Source organism: Bombus impatiens, unplaced genomic scaffold (genome assembly GCF_000188095.3).
Source record: "Bombus impatiens unplaced genomic scaffold, BIMP_2.2 scf_0058, whole genome shotgun sequence".
NCBI lineage: Eukaryota > Metazoa > Arthropoda > Insecta > Hymenoptera > Apidae > Bombus > Bombus impatiens.
This window is the reverse complement of record NT_176477.1, coordinates 133,858-158,269: the sequence shown is the minus strand read 5'-3', so window position 1 is coordinate 158,269 and position 24,412 is coordinate 133,858. Positions and strand designations below refer to the sequence as shown.

Genomic DNA, 24,412 nt, shown 5'->3' with positions numbered 1-24,412 from the left:
GATGTTGAATGATATAATAAAATCAATTCTATTATGTTAAGTATATAAATCTGTTGAAATACGATTTAAATAAATCCAATGTAATACAACCGATTGGTAGATATAGTAAAACTATATCTACCAAACTACTATATCTACCGATTGGTAGATATAGTAAAACTCATTATTTTAGTGGATATTTATTACTGTTCTATTTATTCAAATGTACAAATATACAAATATTTGTATTATAATTTGTCAAATGTTCCACTTGATCAAGAATTGATACTTGTCACACTCAAAATGAAAATCAATTCACGAAGGTCACCTCGTTCTTCTTCCAGATTTTACATTATAAATTTTCCACTTTTGCGAAGAGAAAATATATCGCAAGCGTTTTTCATGCGTAATTTTGACACGTACTTTTAATTCTAACGGCACCTTTATACATTATTGTTACGCGCCAAAGGTGAAGTTAGAATGAGGAGTAATCATAACTCTGTTATATCTCCCGCGATGTGCCAACCAAGAACACATTGCGATCGATTTTAGATTTCGGTGCAAATAAGGGTTCTATTGAAAGGTTTGATTAAGCGTTTCCTTTGGAGTCTAGGAAAAATCAAATAATTACATCGCCCGAAATAGTTAACATGCAGTTACATCTGATTTAATTACTTAAAGTTATCCAAGAAACACGTTTTAGGATAAAATCTGTTTATTAGCTCTTGGATAAAACAGTTTCGAATTAAGGAAAATCTTTCGATTAACATGAAATTATTATAGTATTGAAAATCTCTTAGAGTAAGATTCCTATTTTTCTACCAAATATTTAAAGGTTAGCAAAGTAAGCAATTATTTGATTCCTCCTAGAAAACGATAAGGTACGCTTGTCTACGACATATTCTGTCATAATTATCAGCCAATGTCCTGAAGTGAAATATTCAATGTTAATGAAAATGCGCGTTAACGTGACGTATTAGACCTGCGTAGAGATTTGGCATATGGCCGCACAAAGGGCACCTATGTCCGAGATAAGTGAGTCAGAATCAGACGGACGTACAACAACTGGGTGTAAGAATTTTTTGAATCAATCGACGTACTCGTGTCACGCAATCATACAGTAAATGAACGAAATAAAGTTGTCAGTTTGAGATAGGAATGAGTTTTTTATATTTGGAACTACTTAGAAATACGCAAATGTAAGACGTTTTAATACGAAAAATGATTCAACATTTTATCCCAAATTTTTACTTTTACAACATTATCCGAGCAAAACACGTTCAATATTGTTATATCAATTTTCAAGTACCGTCTTTGCACGATTTATTTTTCTGCTTATTTTTCTTTGTATGAATTTTCGTTTCTTTAAAGAAACTATTTTCTAGAAATATTATTCTTATTTTAAATGATCATCCCTGATTTTCTTCCTTTCTAAGGATATAAAACGAAGCTTATGAAATTTTGTCAAAATTTATATAATTATTTAAAGCAAAAAATGTTGTAACAGCTTACGTTTCATGCTTACCTCTGTTTTACCTCACTCTTGTAAAAACTTGCAAAGAAATTGATATGACAAAGGAATAAGATGGAAAAGATATAAATATAATAGGTAATAGATACATTTAAATATATACATTACATTTAAATATATACTATTCTGTATGAATTTTATAAGAGGTAAAAAATTCATTGAGAAAATGCTTTAATCGTTATAGAATTTTGTTGACATAAAGGGAATCAGGGATGTGATACTAAACGACGATTATCCGAACTAATTTCGGAAATTAATTATCCTTGATAATTAATGTCTTAAATACTCAGTATAAAGCAGTGAACAAAGTGTTTTTTAAAACACGGTACTTTTAAAAAGTAGGCAATTTCCAAGCTAAAAATTATCCGTTTTGTAGCGTTTCAATATAAATATTACTTATAGTTTTACATACGTAACAATTATTTTATACAGTAAAATAAAGAGACTCAGTCAATGAATGCATTTTTATTAGATGGGTATTTGCATACAAATAACAAGTATTTATCACAAAAAATAAATCTGTTGTAGCGAGTAAAACAAAAGTACTGTTTCTTTTCTTTTTTCTTCTGTTTGGAAAATTTGGTGTATTTATTAATTTTATACCTATTCTTATTAATTCCAATTCTACGTTGATATTTAAATTTTAATAACACTTCCGTTAGAAAATGGTCAATTTTCTATTATAATAATACCTTTTTCCTTCCGCACATATTCATTCTCGTTCTTGTTATATTTTTTCGAGGACAACTGACAAAGAAAATGTCAACTTCGTACCATCTATAGAAAATATTACGTATTTACAAAAATTCAGTATAAAAAGGCGGTTTTTATAATTCAAGTCCTGTTTAAATGCTATACATACACATAATGGGTACTGTAGAGTTATCGTATTTTGATAATTCAATTTCTTGTTTGGATAATCGACGTTTCTTTCATCGCCTGAAAATGTCCTAATTTCCAATAAAGTTTACCATTATTTAGGTAAACTAGAATAAACCATTTTTCTAAATTAATAATTTATTATTGTACGTCTATAAGAGTTTGAAAAATAATTTGTAAAAATGACATGTATTTTCTATAAGGGCAGCAAGTTTCATCTTATTTTTTTGTCTATTACATTGTAAAAAAATAATATTTGCGGAAATTACTTTAAGTTATAATTTATTACGATATTAAACCTTATCATAATTTTTGTCATATTTTGCTTTGTATACTATTCCACATATTGACCTTTCTGTCTCTATATATATGTATGAAGCAGCATTTTACTTTTTGAATTATCAATTTAAAATAAGATGTAAAATGATAATTAAATTTGTCGTTATTTTTACGAATTCAATAATCAAATAATTATAATTATTTGTTTCAAGTTTCAGATGATTGAAACTCATGTATCGGAATTTTGAACTAATATTTTAAAATAATAATCATATAGTTTTAATTGAAGTAGAATTGTGCATATTGTTATATTATTATAATATTATTATATAATTATATTATTTTGATTAAAAATACGCAATGACGAGTATTGGTTTTGAGGAAACGTATGTAACTAAAGGCAAGTCATTTCTAAATAGTATATTTTCACTTTTCAAAATTACCAGTGATCACATTTTCCGGAAAAATATCGTCATTGTAAAGAATACACAAAATCGGGTATACGAAAAATCAAAGATTAATCAAATATTACTATACTAAAAAATATTATTATATGGAATGAGAAAAAATGTTGTTTACTAATGACCGAAAGAAATTCTTTACCTTCCTCATATTATATCATCGTTATGCGTTGTTTATTTCAACTTCTCTTGATTCCCTTTCAAGGTATATGTATACTATATATATACATATATAAGTAGATTATCCAGATGGTGCCATTGAAAAGGATGTAAAAAAGGCACTTCAGGTTCGACGACGATGCGTAAGTATGCAGACGACGGATATAGATGGCGAAATATTTGATTTTTTTACAACACAAGACAGTGTAATCTGGGTATTAGACTGTTAGACGATTGCTATGGAGTTGCGCGTGTCATGGTCATCGCAACCTCGCTAGCTTGATGACTGTTCTCGGCCTACTGACTGTTACTCTTGCTCCTGTTGCACGTTTTTACTTCCGTCTGTTACCGAGATTAACCGACATTCGTATACAGAAAAATGCAATAATCTCTTTTTTTTATTGTCTTTCTCTTTTTTTATGTAATTATTTTACGTTGCATCAACCACAAAGTTGGATTATGCTTTTGTCATTGTTATTATTTATATTACTGTATTGTTATATACTTATCATGTTTTTATTATTTACGTTTGCTCTATGAGAAAATGAATTTTCCGTGTATTTTTATTTTCTGATCTCTTTATATATGAATTAATGGGAAAATTAGTTCCAATAAAACATATTCTTACAATAATAGTTTCCTTCAATACATATAATACGTATTTGAAAATTTAATTACATAAATGTAATAGAGTAAATTTAGAAAACTTTTACGTGTACACTGCGCGTGTTGCATTCTATATTTAACTTATATTTAATCGTCACGAATAGTTTCCTTCTACTTTTACCCAATATATTTAAGTTCATTGAAAGTTATGCGATGATATAATGTTAACGCGCCACACAACGCGTCACATATATGAATTGACTTGAATTCGAATGCTTAGCAGGCATCCGAACAGTAAAATATATAAGCAACAGAGTTTTTATAACTATATATTGTTTAAGTACATAAACGTTTTAACTACTTATACTACAAAAAATATTAAGAAAAGAATTAATTTGTATAAGAATTAATAGATTCTTTTATAATAGATCTTTTTAAATAATTAATAGATTAGTGGGACATTGGTTAATAAATTTTGAACAAAGAAAATAACATGATTTCGTAAGACTGACTTCCGATGGAAATCGCTACTAATATTGGCTATCTGATTTCGATTTTCAATCGATACACAGAAATATATAGAGATAAAACATTTGAAGATATGTATTTCAAAGAGAACGAAGGACGACACGGATGGCCGGCAAGAGAGTGGTACGGAAATTTGCGAGATCAACAAAGCGTCTACTGTTCATGGAACACTGACAAAAAAGGATCTCTGATGCTAACATCGAACCGGGAACACATGCCGCGAAGAAGTCACTAGTACTACGATGATGATCAACACACTCTTGAAACTTACGGAGGGGGATTTTCTTTTGAAAATGAGGCACACATATGTATTACGTTGTAGTAATGGAACTAAAGTTCTTGTACATACATTATTAATATGTATAGAGGCGCATATTATGCATATTTAAATGTAAAGCAACAATTCAGTTAAAGTTAATAAAATCTAAGAATTTCGGTTTTCATACTGTTAGAACTATGTAACGAAAATTTTGTTTATTAATGACCTAGTTCCCTTGTCATTTTCAGATCCAGAGAAACCTAAAAATTAGTAATTGTCAACAAATTTTTCAAGTCTAAATTCACTGCAACAGTGTATTCAAAAATATATATACCTGTACACATTCGTATACATTCGTATAACGATAAATAATAGAAAAACATGGAATTTCCAAATTACATAATGTTAAAAAGAGTTAACATTATTTATCACGAGCGAAACAACTTAGGTGAAGATATATAAGGATAAGAAAAAAAATAAAAGAGAAAACAATCGAAGGATCTTGTTAGGGCGAAATTTTGAGCAAGTTCTCAATCGGCGCCGTTACTAACGACGAAATCAGTCTGATATTTATGCGCGCGCACACGAAACAGGGACAGAGTGCAGACGGGAAAAGGAATCGTATCGTAAGATAGAGTGGGATAATTCAAGAAATGAGATGCACATAGAAAGGTGCAGAGGAGAAAACCGTGCTACCGGCAAACTGAACGCTTTAATGCATGTCGAGCGTTTGCTCGGAACGCATCCGACGACAAAGAAGAACGATATTTCACTTTCAAGTCAACGATTCCGACTCAAACTCAAACTGGCAACGACAAACAGAAAAATTAAGAGAAAGATCGTGACAGTTTGAAAGATTGTGATATTTCTACGCGAAAACCAGTTCGTTTTATGGGAATTTTAAGAAGATGATCCGATTCGTCGATCTATGTGCGATTTTCTTTCTACTTCTGGTCATTCGGTTGGAGCAATTTTCTCTACAAAAGCGAGGTATCTTTCATGTTAAGAATTTTTTTGGAAAATGAGTTTTTATTCCTAAAATCGATTTTATTGTATTAATTGTTTTCGGATTTGTTTTTGGATGATAAATCTCGAAATAATTGATAGAAGAATTGATAGCGTAGAGCCTGTATTCAAATGTAAATTTTTTATCTAGACTTAGATCTTTTTTTCGCTCCACTTACTACTAGCATAAGCAATGCATTTTCTTCTATCTGCTATGTGGTTTCCATTTTATTTAAAACAAAGAGGAGAATGTACCTAGTTGTTAAAAACGTAAACGATTAGATAATCTAAATCTATTAATCGTACATTTTTCCTTCGAATCATGTTTTTAACGATACTTTTAATGATTTGTAGCTAGAAAGGAAGAAACGAAGAACTTAGAGGATTCCTTGTTTATCATTCAGGCAGATGCCATTTTCTATTTATTTTATTAATTTTATAAAAAGGAAAGAAATTTCGTGGAACACGCCTTCTTTCATCGATAACGGAGAATAAAGACAATTCTTCCAATTTTACTAGATGACTATGATAAATACATAATGGGATAAAATGGGTCATGACTATGATGTATGTACATCAAAATGTTCAGTCTGATATTCTGATTAAAACAATATCTTAATCTCGAAGAATATTAATCTTTGAGTTATTTAATATGCCTCATAAGTATGTTTTAATTCAGCTAATTGTCAATTATGGAAAAGGAAATTAAGTAAATTCTATTTATTTAAATATTAAATTCCATGTTCGTAGAGAGATGACAAACTGAATACGCGTTAGAGAGATCGCTTTCTTAGAATTGATAAGTGAATTGATATGAAGTTGACACGCGTAAAGTAACGTTCGGTAGATTTTTAGGATGGATAGTTTACAGTTTAGAGATGTTCATGGTAGTATTAACGAAGAAAAAGGATAGGCAAATTAAATAGAATGAATACTTAAGAGTAGAGGGACACGTAGTTCCGGGTTCGAGAGTAAATAATAAACGAATAGTAACTACTTGCATAACTTAGAATCTATCATATTTTTAAGTGAAAGACGAGTGTTTTTAATAATGGAATATAATTATCTTTCAAACATATTTTGTTCTATTTGAAATAAATATTATCCATATAAACAACTCTAAAACGTTTAAATACGTCTGGATTGAATTCGGAAACTATGTAGTTAGTATCAAATATCGCTAAGCTAGAAAAATTTACCGAATGTCCAACTGGATAAATTGTAAAATACAAATTAAATAATAATAAAAAAAAATCGCAGAGATGTGATAGTCAGAAAGGGTTGCGTAGTTTTCCAATGAAATAACAAGGAAACATACGTATGCGCTAGTTCCATTCTTATCATTAAACAAATTATGGTTTTGTTATTACTCAGTATGTATGGTCTTCATTGATTTATAGAGACTTCTAGCTAAACACTGCAACAAGAATTGCTTTTACCACTGTATAATAATGCATAGCATATAATAATATATCCAAGCGAAAATAATGTAGGTATATCTCTCCTTATAAGAAGATAAGGAATATAATACTACAACAATATTAATTACTTTGAACGAAGGAACGAACAATAAATTAATATTTCCTTGTATTTATTTTGTATTTGTTGATATTTTCTAATATCAAATGTTAAAATTCACAGCGCATTTTAATATTAAAGAAATTTCGTATAAAGTCAGATGCTCGTATACATATGTATACAGTATATGTACAGTATAACGTTTAGAAAGTTGATAATTAGATGCAGTAAACTATTGACCGTCCATTGAAAATGTTAAGAAATTTTCAATATTAGAAAATTTATTAGAATTGTGCAATTGTGTTGTCACTGTAATATGTACTAATGACAGCAAATTCTAACTATAATCGTAATAAACTAGTAGCAATATGTTTATTAGGATTATATAGGATCATATTGTTATTTCTTTATTAACAGTATAATGACAATGCAACGTTTCAAAAAACATTCAACAATATGTTTATTTCACCTATTTCATGTATCATATCTGAAAAACTTAATTCGTATGACTCATATGATTGAATTCGTTTAAAGATACAATAGAGTTAAATAGAGAGTACACTATACTACATTATACATATTTACGAGTATATCAAGCATATCATATTATTCAATCTAATCATTTAAGATCTACGTTTAAAATCTTTTATTTAAAAACAAAAGTGTTGTTGTATGAATATGATAAGCACATAGATGAAATTGAACCTTTAGTTTAGTTACCTTTAGTTTAGTTTAGTATAAAATTATATTAGTAGGTAAATTTTATATAAAACTTATACACATGTATATACGAACAGATGTGGAATGTCATCAGTTGGTATATTTTTTGCATAACAAACAATGTAATATATCATACGAAACGAATTACGAGTAAAAATTAAATAACAAAGGTTGGTAAGAAATAGTTGTCTATCTACAATTGTTCTTCTTATCGCTGTACATGTGGCAGCGTCAGGAAGGATTTTACGATTTCACAATAGACTTAAATTCTGCCGAGAGTTTGTGAAAACTGATAGACAAATAAGACATCATTTTACGTTATAAGTTTATCATCAAAAATAATTATTTTTTATACTTTACACTTATTTCCATTCGTAATGGTTTTAAAAATGACGATCAAAGCGGGAACAATAAAAGGGAGACGAACTACTAAAAATATAAAAATCGATGGAATAGTTTGATATTTAACACTAAGCATTTTATAAAATTAAGAATAGACAAACCGATTTTCAGTTGTTTCAGGTAAAATTTGTTAAATGTTTGAGATTAAAAGTATTAAGGTTTCTGATGCCTTAATTGTTTCATCGACGGAAACAGTTGTTATAATATAATATAATGTAAACATTTGATGAAATAATTTATATTCTCAAGGAAAATGAGAAAAAGGTTCAAGTTATGAAGAAGAAGTTATAAAGAATTATAAAGACCGATATAATTGTTATTAGAGAGATTTGTTAAGAGAAGTATATTTTGTTTGTGTAACAGAGGCGTTGTTCAGCGAAGCTAGAATGGAAGCAGAATTTGAAAAGTGCTGTGGGCTTGGTACTTCGTGGGCTTTGGAAGGCCTAAGGTGTGAAAAGTTCACAGGGCCGGTATCTGGAGTGCCGACAGTCGAACAAGGTCTTTGCTTAGAGGCTGTGGACATCTGTTGCGTGAGAGCATATCACGAGGAACAATGCAAGAAAGGAAAATTCGATGCGCATGCTGGTTTAGCGTGTGTTTCTGATACCAAAAGTAAACGTTCAGGGCCGGGTGATTATCACCGTGACTGTTGCGAAGCTTGTAAACTGGGTAATTTACATATTCATATAATTTTTTGGTATTTATGTCTCTTTATTTTTTATTTACTTCTTCATATATATATATATATAAATAATTAAGAATTAATAATTATAATTAATACAAAAATTTAATAATTTAAATAACGGTGTCAAAATTATAGTTTAATAATCCACATTAGAACCAGTGTTTTTTTTAATTCTGCCATTCTTTTTCTTCATTAATTATTTTTCATTAATTTTGAAATTCCATCGAAGGTATTTTAACTGGATCTATGGGACAAGGATGCGCTTTTAAGAAATTTACATTTGGGAATCCATGGGATCCTGCATTTTTGGAATGTTGTTACGAAGCGTCACCGAGTACAACGTCGACTTCTACCACAGATCTTACAAAGGCAACGACGTTCAGTGAGACTACCGATACTGAATCAACTTCATCTCCATTAACATCGACTTCCTTATTATCTACTGAAACATTGGCTTCGACATCTTTCTCCCCATCGTTACCTACGCCTCGTAAGTAGAAATATTCAATAAAGTCCTAAAACTCCAAAATCGATCATATTTTTATATCTAGTTCCTACATTATAAAAGTCCATCATCAATCATTAAAATGATTGAAAAATACTGCCGAAGATCTCTATCCCAAAATATCTTATCTTCTATGTCCATATTTTATTTGTTTACAAGGTAATTTCCTATTACCTTACATTGAGAGTCCCACGAGTGATTGTATCGCAAAAAGAGTTTTGCTGTTTTTGCTGTCACTTGCGGCGGAAAAATTTATTATAACTATATCTTTTAAAAGTATTTTAAGGAAGTAACAAGAAAACTGTTGCACGATTAAAAATTAATTCCAAGTATTCATACGTGGAAGTTTTGAAATTACAATCTCGAAGATAAATCAACGATTCACTTAGAAAGATATATTCAAATCTTTGCGGCATAGGAAAACAATTAGATAAAATCACGAATAATATGTGATTGAGATATAAAGAAATAAAATTATAAATAAAAAATTCGACATTACTTGCCAGTCAACTTAAAATTAATATAACAACGATCATAACAGAAATGCAACGTCATAACATTAATTTACAGCATTAGATGACATCTGTCAACTTATGAAGGGATTATTGTGTTCTGACATTTGTGTCCCTACGCCAGGATCTTATTATTGCAAATGTTACGAAGGCTTTACTCTACTAGAAGATGGAAAAACTTGTAGTCAAGACTTACCTACTGACAGGTATAAAAACTTTATAAGATATTTATATATGTACATATATTATATTTTATTTCTGCAAATTTTATAATATTGTTCATTTTGATAAATATTCAGCGTTAAAATTATTATATAATATCTACTGAATTTATAAAATTAATTTACTATTCTATTTACTGTTTAATTTAATTTACTATTAATTCATTTATCGAATATTTTCCAAGAAAACAACATATTTTTGTTGTTCGATTATACTATGTCATTGTGCAATCGTATATGATCTAGATGCAAATCGAGCAATCCATGTGAACAACGCTGCACGGACAATGGAGTTGCAGTTACGTGTAGCTGCAATCCCGATTACGTACTGGCGAAGGATAAACGTTCTTGTTTACCTAAACCATCGGAAAACAAAAGTACAATTCCTGAGGATGATAACGAGTTTTCATCTCTTTGTCCCGCTGGTTATCGTTACAATGCTACCAGTCAAGTGTGTGACGGTGAGTATGAAAGAGATATTCAAATCAAACTATTATTATTAATATTTTTCAAATGTCAATAAAGAGAATTTAAACTAATCATATTAACAGTGAATTATTTTTATGAATTAACTTATTATATATATATAAGTTAATTTATAAATAAATAAATATATATATATTGTATGTGCATACATATAATACATGTAATATATATTACAATGTAAATAAATGTAATACATATGATATATATATGGTAATACATTCTTCGAAGTTAAATTTGAATATCTAATTATTCTGTAGTAAGTAATAATTCATTTTATATCCTTTGACATTAAGTTCTTAATGTTTTATGAGTTCTAAATTCACTTTCAAGCATATTTTATGTTTGCTTAATGATATGAGCTTCATTTTATTTTTGTAATGATGCACTGCAATTTTGCTTGTGTCCTTGCTTACTTCTGTTGGCATTGTGTGTCCCACCGCTTAGACGTGAACGAGTGTGTAGAAAAAGGAGCATGTCCTGGTCACTGCGAGAATAATATAGGATCTTACACATGCGCGTCCAAACATAAACTTGGATACGAAGAGGATACTTGTCCTCCTGGATACCAGTGGGAAGCCGCTACAGGTTTTTGTACAGGTTTGAATTTATTTAATTTTCTAATTGTTTAAGAGCACATTTTCAATTATTTATTTTATAATGTTTATTTTCGATATATCTAATTTACATATTTAAATCTACGTTATGTTCCATTACAAGGTTGAAATAATTCAGAGAACTTTTAGCTTCGATCACTTGCTAATGAATAAGTTTGGGGCATAAGTATGTTAGTACTTTTATGTAGAGCACAAGGAACTGCATCGATTGCAGTTCAAAAATATAGGTTTACACTTTAAAAAAAGTGCAGTTGCATTTTTCTGATGCTCCGATGCACGAAGATGTATAAAATTAGACGTATATTATGCACCGCCTGTTACTATTTAACTCCCACTTATGACATCTTCTTCTATCCCTAAGCGTTTAGGAGATTCGTCCTGTTCCAGTTGTGGGGGACACCCTGTACATATGTATATATATATAATGTATGTATGTATATATATGCATGCATAAATATATTATTTAACCTATTCAGAATTACAAAGAATATATTTCATGTATATACGTGATTTCTGTATATGAGTGTGTATGTTTTTTTATGTTTTAATAAAGTAATATACGCGAAGATAATGTACTTCTCAGATTTATAAAGTACGTGGTAAAATTTTCTATACACAGATATGTGCTTGAAGTTGCTTTAATAAGTATCGTTGATTTTAGCTTTAATACTGTTAATACAAGCCATAAGTTATTATTCCTAGCGTTCTTTTACTGGCATATCATTTTAAAATTAAAATATCAAACTACGTAACGAATTTTTTTTTATTTACTTTAGTGTTATAATATTAATAAATGAAGTATGATATTCTATACATACACAAAGAAGTTTTTCGTCTATATCGGATCTTAATCGTATTTATGCAGTTACTAGTGACGGTAATTATAGAAGTAAATGCTCTATAAATTGTTTGTGAGAAGATATTATCCTTTTTTAAAGTATTTTATAGCTGGCGATCTACAGTAAGTATGTATGTAGATTTTTTTTTAGAATTTATTTAATTTATCTTACATTTAAAGTACTCGAAACATTTGAGGATCAAGCATTTTATGGCTGTAAAACAATTACCAAGTATCGTAAGTACTGTTATGGCGCAGCTTCCTAACTGAGTTAGGGTCGGAGAATGCGAAAATTTCTCGCAAGGAATCGATAAAATTTCCTAGAAAAGTTGTTCGGCATCCGAATACCGTTCAGGTTTACGAAGGCGAAGTTTTGGGTTTTTAGATGTATATTTTTAACAAACTCGGTCCTTGACAAACAATATACAAGTTATATACTCTATTATATTTGATGAATACGAATTACACGATGTTTGACGATTTATGAATGAACTCTTTCCGGCGATTACTCGATAGTTTTTATATCCGTGTTTGGTATGTGTTTTGAAACAGCGGCTGACATCAGAAGCGAAGTTCTGCTAGCCTTGCAGAATGCTACTTAACGCAATGCTTTGAAACGAGGTTAAAAATGTGTCCAAGTGCCGATGCTGATACTGCGATATGAAGTGTTTCTGTCGTTTTTGGGTCCCTAATCTTCTCGAATTATGCACAACAGTACATCGAAAAATTTAATTTTTATCTATTTTATCGATTTTTCATTTTTCAATTAATGTTTTGCAATCATAATTTACTTTTTATTATATTATTACGAGTCGGGGTTTTGAACAACGCGAGGGTTACAGTGTAACAAGTGTACGAACGGAGCTGACGCGAGTTCAGGTAGCCGCCAGGATTATTGTTTACGAGGACGAACCTGACGCTAAGTCAGTGGGTCGCAGAAGGGTGTAATTTTATGAACGAGCCCAATGCGAAATCGGGAAGTTAATGGCACAGAGGTTGCAGACGAATTCGATGCGAAATCAAAGCCGAGGTGGTGTTAGAAAATTGAAGAAAGTGCAAACGAATCTGATGCGAGATCAGGGAGTCACAAGAGAGGTTTAGTTTTCATTGAAGAATCCGATGGGAAATCGGGGAGCCACTGGCTTGGAAAAACTTGTTCTGTATTGAGACGTGTGAACGAACCCGATGGAAAATCAGGGAGTCGAAGAAAATGTTAGTAAGGCTTCGTGTAACTTTGATTAGTAAAATGGAAGTACGTTCCACTATGTTGTACATTGTACGCTATACAGGATTGTGGGCTTGAATGTTAAGGTTTAAATAATTCGGTTAAATTATTTTATGCATTAATTTATATAACATAGGTATATGTATTGCATTCAAGAGATTGTTACGTTACAAGTGGATATGTCGCAAATAAATGAGCGAAGACTAAGAATAGCTTGCAGAAATACCGCACAGAAGTAGAGTATTTAGACCGTTTCACGGATCCCCAAGGGTTAACGTTGATCGAAAGAGAACTTTAACCCGATTCCACTATACTAGCTCTTAACGAACGTGTTGCGAAGCAACACGATGACACTTTTCGTAACCGTTCTGTCTAAGAAGCACAATTTTTCACCTCCTTATACAATGTACTGTGAAAATCTGGAAACTCTACGTGGCCAAGGTGGTTCAAGGAGTTTATTGTACGAATATGGAAAATGTATAGATTTCCGAGAACGGTATCCATCAGATGTTTATCAGAACTGATTAACATAATCGCGGCTATGTCTCATTGTTTAGATAAATTCTGATAAAATTTAGATAAAGAGAAATTTTGGATAAGGATACCTTTGTTTCCGTTTCGTAGAATTGAAATAATGCAGGTGGAGGCCGGATGTTATTTATCTGTAACGATATTAATTAACTTTCAAAAATTTGAGTTACATTAGATCAATGAGAATTTAGATTATCTTTGCAATTTTTTATTACGGCAAGAACATGTTATATCTATGTTAGCATTTGTAAATTGATATTTTATATAAAATACTATTTTGTGGACGTATATTATCTAATTTCAATGTTTTTTTCAGATATCGATGAGTGTCTTGTATTACCGAAACCATGCCCCGGAAAGAAAAATTTTTGTGTTAACACCCAGGGCAGTTTTAGCTGTCTAGAAATGAAGGGAATAAAATCTTGTCCCGCTGGATTTAAATTCAATAAATTGTCACAGCAATGCGAAGGTATTTATTGTATAATTTAAAATGTTAACTTAAAGGTGAAAACATAAGGGTGAAACTTATCATAATGATACACGCTTTTTGCGATTTCTTTGTAATAAAAAAGAAAGATATCAACCTACTCTTGTTTCCTTTTATAGATGTGAATGAATGTGTAGAAGGCATTCATAGCTGTTTGGAAGGTACAGAAGAATGTCGTAATATCGATGGTGCTTACGAATGTGATGTAAAATGTGATGAAGGATTTATTTACAGTGTTAATTTGGGTACCTGCATAGGTAACTATTTTCAAGCATTCTATGATTTATTAATGTGATTATTATTCAATCGAATATGTTTTACTTGTTTGATATTTCTAATGATAGGCTATTTATTACATCAACAGGAAGTTTCTCCTTTGATATTTTTATGCTCTTCTATAAATATGAGATATGTGCATGCACAAACTTTCTTTTATATCCTAACACTAATTAATCGAATGTTTGAAAATATTTTACCTCAAACGCTATTACGTGAATTTACGTTGATTCAGCATGTATCCGTCTTGCATGTGAGTAAGAATTTATACACCTGTTTAATACTTTTTCATTTCTTTATTTAGACAATTTTCTTTATCTTCTTAATCCTCTTTCCAAATCGATACGTTATTTCTAACATGAAATAACCATTCCATACAATTTTTGGAATTTTAGTCGAAAAATTAAAACGTGATGATTCTATTAAAGACTACTATTGAAATATAATTTTTATTATAAACTATTGCAACCTTTTATTTATTCTGTTTATATATATGTATTACATTTGTAGATGTGGATGAATGCTCCGGCTCTAATAATCCTTGTCCAAGTTCAAATACCACCTGCATAAATATGGTAGGTGGTTACGAATGCTTGTCTCTGAATCATTCTGAATCTCCGTTTTCAAACGATAAGTCATTGATTTGTCCTGCGGGATATAAGCCGATAAATGATTCCAGGGAAGCATGTATCGATGTGGACGAATGTAAAGAACAATTGCATTCGTGTGAAAATACAGAACAATGTGTTAATGACATAGGTAGTTATAGGTACGTTTTTTAAGGGATCGTTTCATATAACAATTTTATGTAACAATTAATAATATTAATCATCGATATGCGTACATATTTTTAATATATTTCAATTAATTAGATGCGAACTATTAAGTGACCATGATGCGAATTTACGTGGAAAGGTTGAAGATACTCATGCTTATTCGTATAAAAGGGGACATAAATTACTAAGTTCAATCTTTCCAATTGTTAATGAAACAAGGAATTGCGAGAGAGGTTTCATATTTGATCAACGAAGTCAAGATTGTATCGGTATCAGAGTATTCAAATTTTGTTTATTTATTTATGTATTTTTTTCATGTGAACATTTTTATTAAAATAATTAACGTTCCATTCGACAAAAAATTAGTGTTATCTCTATTATATATTATATTATATCATATTATATCATGTTATATTATATTAATAAACTTAATATCGATTGTTTTTAACTTTGTTATAAATTCTTCTTTCGGCAGATGTCGATGAATGTAGCAATGGTTTATCAAATTGTGGAATCGGTGAGCAATGTATAAATTTCAAAGGTGGATATAGATGTTCTCCAGTATGTCCGTCTGGTTTTCAGTTGTATAACAATAGTTATTACTCGAGTAAAGAATCTTGTCAAGATATAAACGAGTGTGCACTTGGATTACATTCTTGTAATGTATCAACTCAGTTTTGTGTTAATACGAACGGTTCTTATATCTGTGAAGCATTTACAACAACAACAACAACAACAACAACAAGTTCAACAACAATTAACAGGCTATTAGATATTAAGAAGAACCATATAATGCAGGTATTGATTAATATATAAAATAAAATAAATAAATATATTGCTTCTCTATTTTATTATAAATTCAAAATTTATTTTATATTAAATTTAAATACATGACGTATGTATATTCGTTTACATCTTTGAATTTTCTTCTTCGGTCTTTGTCACAAAGCTATTGCACACTTTAAATTTTTTGGATAACTAATGGCGTTTTCCTTTCACAGTTACAAATGATCTAAACTCTTAAAAAATATCCGTGTAATTTATTTTGTAGAATATGGATGGTCACGTATTTTCGGAACCGTGTAAACTCGGATATGCTAGAGATATAAAAAGCGGAGAATGTGTGGACATTGATGAGTGCGCAGCAAATCTGAGTTGTCGAGACTACGAGCAATGTCATAATAGCCCAGGCAGTTTCATGTGTTTGCCACTATGTACCACTGGCTGGTATTTTAATACAGCGACAAAGGGTTGTCAAGATGTCGACGAATGTCTTTTAGGCAGACACGATTGTCCACAGGGCACTCATAAATGCGTTAACACAAACGGTTCCTTTATGTGCAAGTTAATTCCACCTTGCAGCAGCGGTTATAATCGATCTTTCAATGGTAGCTGCGTCGATATCGACGAGTGCTTGGAAAATCTGCACACCTGTCGATTAGAATTACATGAGTATTGTGTCAATAAAAACGGCAGCTTCGAATGTTTGACTAGATTACCGTCTTGTCCATCGGGTTATCAATACTCCTTAACTAGTAAACGATGCGAAGATATCGACGAATGCGTTCGTGGCCAACACAAATGTGACACTAGACTTTTTGAAAAATGCTTCAATCTACCTGGAACTTACAGGTCTACATTATTAACTTAATATTTTGAATTTTAAGTTTTACAGCATTACATCAGGAAAAAAAGAAATTAAGATGTATTTCAATCTACAACATAGTCACCATTATTTTCAGTTCAGCTTTTCAGTTAATAGAAATTAATTAATTTTCATGAATAATATGTATCTATTAACAAGCGTATACAAATGCGCACGATCTTACGAAGTGCTCTAAAATTTTTAGCGAATTTTCTTTCTTATTTACATGATTTTATTATATAATATGACCGTTATGTAATCGAGGAATTTATTTAAGCACATAATGTGGTTAAATAATTCTATAAAATTAATGAATCGTATCCGTATCGTAATATGTTTAGATGTGAAAGACCTACATCGTTTGAGCAGCGTCAACGTCAGAAACCTGCTTGTCCTTCCGGCTTCAGATATCATCCTCGACTAAGAAGGTGCACAGGTACATTTTACTACATTTTAATTTTCGAATTGAATTTACTTAAAATTGTTGTTAAAATACTATAATATTCTCTCTCTCTCTCTCTCTCTCTCTCTCTCTCTCTCTCTCTCTCTCTACATGAAACAAAAATTAATTTGTACATAATTTTCATTTTAATTTTTTTTTTAACATATGAAATTAATAGAATAACTTATAAATTAATTTGTAATGATTTATAACTTTTTTCAGAATGGAAATTGACAAGTTTTGAATTGAACGTCGAAAGTTTGATATATTAGGAAATATTTTAAAACAGTATCCTTGTTCGCTTATCGCATGTGAAGCATAGTGTAAGGTTTAAGCTCATTTTTGTTATAATGTGCATATTATTTTTGTAATATAATATAGTATAGTAACTCGTGATATGTTTTGTTATTGCTCGTTTTATGTGTGCAAGTGTTATAAGATTGCGATAAAATTCCATCAATGATCAATTCCATTTTATTTACTTATAATTAACATCAATTTGCTAAATTTCTTGACTAAACATGAAGTGAAAGCATGTAGCATGTATTACAATGGTCATTTAATATACTTAATAGGTATTACAGCAAAAGTAATTTTTTAACAATCGTCGCGTTATATAACTTGCCATGGATTCGTATGTAAACAGCAACATACTTGCAAATGGTTTATTTTAAATAATCATTTGTTATTAAAACTTTATTTTCATGCCAGCGTAGTCCAACAATAACTACATTGCACAGTTATAGTAATTATTTACTACTTACTTATTATTAGACGTGTTAGAATTATAAACAAATAGAAAAGTAACTATTATTATTCAACTTCATTGACAGTTTTATTGCAAAAACGTGAAATATTTTGAATCTTTCGAACAAATTATTGATGAGAGATAAATTATCGTATTTGACAGATATCGACGAATGCGCGGAAGGTTTGGACTCTTGCGTAGGTGAAGTTTGCTATAATCAACCGGGTGGTTATAGTTGCGCAACACCTCCGAAGCCGAGAATCAGGAAACCGCCTACGACAGCCTTGCCAGCACCATCAAGCAAAAAGTGTATGCCTGGAACGAAATTCGTTAAGAATCGTTGTGTCGACATCGACGAATGTAGGGAAATAGATGACGCGTGTAGTAGCAACGAGGACTGCATCAATACCATGGGAAGCTACATGTGCGAATGCAGAATTGGTTTTAGGCGTGAGAATTTAACTCAAGCCTGTGTGGACATTAACGAATGTCAAACGCAGGTAAAATACATATTTCCGACTATTGTATTAACCAGCAATGTCAATGAAGCTTATAAGTTTTATGACAGATTTATAGAATTATAGAACTAAAACTTATATTCAACATCAGCATATGCATTTTACGAGTTTTTATTCGCTTTCAATACGAATAACTTATTCTTTACACGATAAAAAAGAATTGCCTAATGATATCTTCAATCTATATTCGATATTGCGTTAAGAAAGTTGTATCAAAAAGCTATCAGTAGGTTTCTTAAAGAAGTGTTTTTCAACGTGTTTTTAATTTTTATAATCATTTCACTCGCTTCATCACATGTTACAAGTCGACGCAAAATTTTGGAGTATGTTCGTCATTTTTCTTTGGGCAATGTCACGGATAATTGTTATTGTCAAAAATCAAGAAAAGTCGACAAAGACAGTTATTTTCAATTGCGATTATTCTAAATTAAAAAATTCGATGAAAATCTGATTTAAATAGACGTGACAATAGATGTGAAAATTTTATTACAGGAAGATAGCTGTTTGCAAGGTCAAAGGTGCGATAATACTATAGGTAGCTACACTTGCACTCGATATCTATCGTGTGGTACAGGATATACTCTGAATGCCGCCACTGAGATCTGCGAAGACGACGACGAGTGTCTACTCGGTACACACGACTGCGGACCGGGTTATCAATGTAGGAACACACTCGGCTCTTATCGATGCGATCGTAACCCACGTATGCCGGGACCACAGGCTCGTATTGATATCCCAACGACGCTAATGACGACCACGACCAGTAAATCAACATCCATATCCACATCCATATCTGCAGCCGTTACTCCTACTTCGTTAACTATCCCGGGAAAGGGAACGTATAGTTGTCTACGTGGATTTGAGGCTGGTTCTGGAGGAAAATGCGTGGATATAGACGAATGTCAGAAAGATCCGAACATCTGTGGCAGAACAATGCGATGTATGAACACTCTTGGATCTTATAGGTACATCGATACGTTGGTCGATCTATTTTTTACAATTTAGCAAATTATTTTAATACGTGATATACAATTTAGATTTTGAAACTGTAGAAACTGTGCTGCAGTTTTCAGTTCAATTGCCCAATAATTGTTTAATATTGAAATTTCAGGTGTGTATTCAAAGTAATATGCAGTAATGGGTTTACTTTGGACCCAACATCAGGACAATATTGTGTTGACATAGATGAATGCGCGAATGGTACTCACGAATGTACTCCGGATCAAACATGTGAAAATAGAGTAGGTGGTTATGTTTGCACTTGTCCACCAGGACACGTTGCTGGACCGAATAAAGACTGTGTTGATATCGACGAATGCAGTCTTTATAACGTATGTGGACCAAACAGTCAATGCGAAAATACCATCGGTTCTTTTCGATGTAACTGCGAAAGTGGTTTTGAAAATATTGGTGGTTTTGCTGGCGGTAATTGTCAAGTGAGTTATTCCCATTAATTTTACTTCCAATGCTTGAAGAATTTCACTTTTTACATGTTTGTTTTTCCTAGCTATTATGTTTTATCAATTAAAATGATTATTTATAATTAATTATGATTTAAATACGTGAATGAATCAGTAAGTTACACCTACTCGTAAGATGTGATCATATATATTGAAAAACGATAATTGGTTTATGTTGATAATAGAAAAGAATTTTTTCATTCATTCGTATCTTTTGTTAAAATAAAGGAACAGCGTAATTTTATTCATTCATCCTCTTACTTATTAGGGAAAGTATTTTTATTATTAATTATTGTTAATAAGATGATAAAATCTCTAAAAATTTTAGGATATTGACGAGTGCCAAAGGACCCCTGGTTTGTGTCAACATATGTGTTTCAACGTCTGGGGTAATTACAGATGTGCCTGTAAACCCGGATTCAGGTTAAACGCTGATAATCGTTCTTGCACAGACATCGATGAATGTACAGAGTTCAAAGATAACAACTTGTGTGTAGGAATTTGTGAAAATACACCAGGAAGTTATGCTTGTAAATGTCCAGATGGTTACAAACTCGGACTTAACGGCCGTACTTGTGAAGGTATGCTTGTTGTTATCTTCAAATTGTTAAATTATATTATTTAAAAATTTTCATCCTTAACTGTTAAAGGTTCGACGAGTAAAACGTATTGTATGCTCGATGAGAACTCTTGAGGTCTCTTTATTAAAGCGTGTTCTACCTCCATTATCTCGTTGTTATGTACTTATAATCTGTACTTGACCTAGTCATCGAAAATGTGGGCCATTAGTTGAATCTCAAGTTGTTTCGTCTGTCCTTGACTTTCCTTTGATGATAAAATTGATAGCACACGTGACATTTGTAATTTCTTTTAAATTTAATTCTTTGTTACCTTTTCCAAGATATCGACGAGTGTCAGGCAGGACCTGTCTGTAGAGGAGCAGATGAAATTTGTCACAACACTAGAGGTGGTTATCGTTGCAATAAAATAAACTGTCCCGTGGGATATCACCGTGATCATGAAAGAAAAAAGTAAGTACATTGGTTTTTACAATATCAATACCTTGTATTACTTATTACATAATATACATATGTATATGTCTATATATGTTAGCGTTCAATGTCACATTGTTCTACATAAAAATAACAACGACTAATATGACACGTGTGATTGCTACGACGATATTCTTTTCTTTGAATATAAGTCAAGTAAAACAAACTGATTTGCTCCGTAAGCAGAATAGTTCCATATACAGGATACATAAAAACATTAAAAACCAATAATAAATGTGATTGTGAAAACATAATTTACATATGTAATATTTTTTACTAAATTCTACTAGCTTTTTTTCAATTTATTAATCAGTTTTAACTTCCCGAATCCGCCGCATATATAATACGTATGTACATGCATATCATGTAGATAATTTATGAAAATAATAACATATAATACCTATATACATAATATAATTAAGTAACTTTTGCGTAAACCAATTATATAATAGATTACTGAAATTTCAGCCGATGCGTGAAATCGTGGCCGTGCCATATCAACGATTCACCTTGCCTTAGACAACCATCGCATTATTCATACAATTTCATCACTCTTGTGAGCATGTTACCAATTGCACCTAACAGACCGGAAGAACTATTTAAAATGAAGGGATATCATCTGCCAAGCTCAACGATACAATTCAGTATGGCATTCCTGGAAGCGCGCGCACCACCTGGGGTGCAACGCGCCACAGAATCATGTTTCGCATTGAGAAGGCCTGCACCAACACAGGTTGTTTTGGTAATGACACGAAGCATACAAGGCCCCCAGGAAATCGAACTCGATTTAAGTATGGAAGTTTATCATAATACGATCTTTGCCGGAAGTGCAGTAGCAAAAATTATAATTTTCGTTTCTCAATACGAATTTTAACAACTCTTGGGATTTAAAAAGGCAAGTGCGTAATTATCGACAAATTGTCGCGTATTTCGATTCATATTTGTATTGACAAATTTTTTTGGTACAGTTTTCATTATATTGGTAATATTTTATTTTAATCACTCTAAAGTTACTCTCATTTCTCCACTCTTATTTTAGATTATAATTTCCTAATCCAAGTTTAAGGAGGCAAGGTATTATATTCGTAAATGTAACTAAGATTTAAATATATATTAATATCATTTTATTTCTTTACGTTCTTTTTTAAAAAAAAGAGTATTTCTCATATTCTTAAACTGTCACAAAGTAATTATATTACATATTTGTTACTAGTTTGTTATATCTACCGTACGGTGTTTTCATTGCAACTTTCCACAGAAATTTTCAAATAGTATCTTTCCACTTTTAATTTCCAACATGCAAAAAGAAGTATCCAAGACGGGCAGGAATAGTTGTAGAAAATGTAAAATGAATCATAACGAATGGAACAATAATTTCACATTGTATTTTCGGTAAATAAATCGATTTATATGTACATAGGGTATATGTGAGTTTGAACACGTAAGAAAGCGAAATAAAATCACATTAATCGTTCTAAATTAACTTTCTCCACGTTACTGTACTTTGTAAATATGTACCTTATCAAAATCGCAGTTTTATAACACGTTTCAATAACGAAACGTTTCTTTTCGTTATATTTAACAATAGATCTATCGCTAGTGATCATACTTTATGTACGTATACAGCAATTTTCAAGATTCACCGATCATATTCACTATATCTAATTGTCTAATTGTAAGTCAAAAGTAACAAGATTTCTAAAATATTTACGCAATTATTGTAATTGTACATATGTAATTACATATGGTGGTATATACCACATACCATATGTATATACATGTTATATCGTCCATATTAAATTTAAAAAATTCTGCATACTTACATATAATACGAGCATGTAAATATACGTGTATTCTTTTGCTGCACACCTAAATATTTGATTATTCCTTTTTCCCTTATGAGATGTATAACCTAATGCTAACGAAATAGAGATCTTTAGCATTCACTGCTATCTAATTACACAAAACAGCCACAGCATGATTAGCGGTGGAAAATATCGATAAAAAGTAAAATATAGCTAACAGAATATACATAATTGCGTGTCAATCTAAATTGATATAACTCTACTTATAACCTACAAACGCGTAAGTCTCCGTCAGCAATAATATTATACGTGAGATCCGTATTAATGAGTTTCTATGTCAATAGATAATAGATGCTTCCCATTCTTTAAACTCATCATAACATTTTTATAATATACAAGCTTCAGTTGTGACTTCGTGCTTAAAAACATTTTCTAAAAATTAATCTTCTCTTAAGTGCTCGTACATGTACATTTTATTTCAATTGCTATTTCATTTACAGTAAAAGCATTTTAAATCGCTATGTTTCATAAATGCACACTACTATCTATTTTGCGCATAAAAAAGATTCAATATTGATATACATATTTTTAACAAGCTAACATAAGCGATAGTATCCAACTTTCAAGGAAAGCATCCAACGGTAGATTTTATAAAGTAATCCTAAACTGTTTTTATAGTAGTTATACATCAATAGCTATTAACAAGTATACTTATGATATAACTTATGACATATGTGTATGTGTGTGTATAAACGTGTGTGTATAGTGGTAATATATGTATATATAGCAGCATAATATTGTACGTAGTATAATGGTAGGTATATATGTGGGTTAGTAGTAACATATTACTACTGCCAGTATTACTAATAATGATAATAAATCTAATTATAACAGCCTGCATGCAGCAAGAATACGTCGCTGTGGCATAAACATGTGGATGACAATTTATTTTCACCTATCCTCTTCACTTTTATACTCTTATCCTATGGAAAAACCGCGTGAAAATCGGCGTGACTAGGATTACTAAAGATCCTTAGATCTCTTGATTAAGCAGGTGCGAACAATTCCAAGTTTTAAGTCAATTTTTAGCCATATTAACAGACTATTTTAGTAGCAATGCAATTAAAACATAAAAGACGTATCAATATTTGAAACATGGAAATCATTTTATAAATGAAAATTTATTTTGTGTCAAACATTACAAAATATACATATAATTTAATCATAATATCAGCTAAATTCAATTTATTAATACACGTT

The 24,412-nt window shown here is 30.8% G+C and overlaps 1 protein-coding gene across 2 annotated transcripts; it reads left to right on the top strand.

Moving 5' to 3' along the window:
* The first annotated feature begins 5,110 nt into the window (after positions 1-5,110).
* LOC100741728 (fibrillin-2) lies at positions 5,111-23,709 on the top strand. 2 transcript variants are annotated; one of them, XM_024372270.2, is made up of 19 exons: positions 5,111-5,671; positions 8,690-8,995; positions 9,241-9,501; positions 10,087-10,234; positions 10,496-10,710; positions 11,180-11,332; positions 14,260-14,412; positions 14,550-14,687; positions 15,217-15,475; positions 15,579-15,751; positions 15,958-16,280; positions 16,534-17,114; positions 17,469-17,563; positions 18,480-18,817; positions 19,328-19,800; positions 19,947-20,271; positions 20,624-20,876; positions 21,197-21,330; positions 21,816-21,937. In XM_024372270.2, exons 1-18 carry the CDS (start codon positions 5,590-5,592, stop codon positions 21,328-21,330), a joined length of 4,410 nt encoding a protein of 1,469 aa, XP_024228038.1. In that variant the 5' UTR covers positions 5,111-5,589; the 3' UTR covers positions 21,816-21,937. The 2 variants fall into 2 exon arrangements, with proteins under 2 accessions (XP_024228038.1, XP_012248952.1); XM_012393529.3 differs by having other exon boundaries at positions 5,139-5,671; positions 21,197-21,326; positions 21,816-23,709.
* The last annotated feature ends 703 nt before the right edge of the window (positions 23,710-24,412 follow it).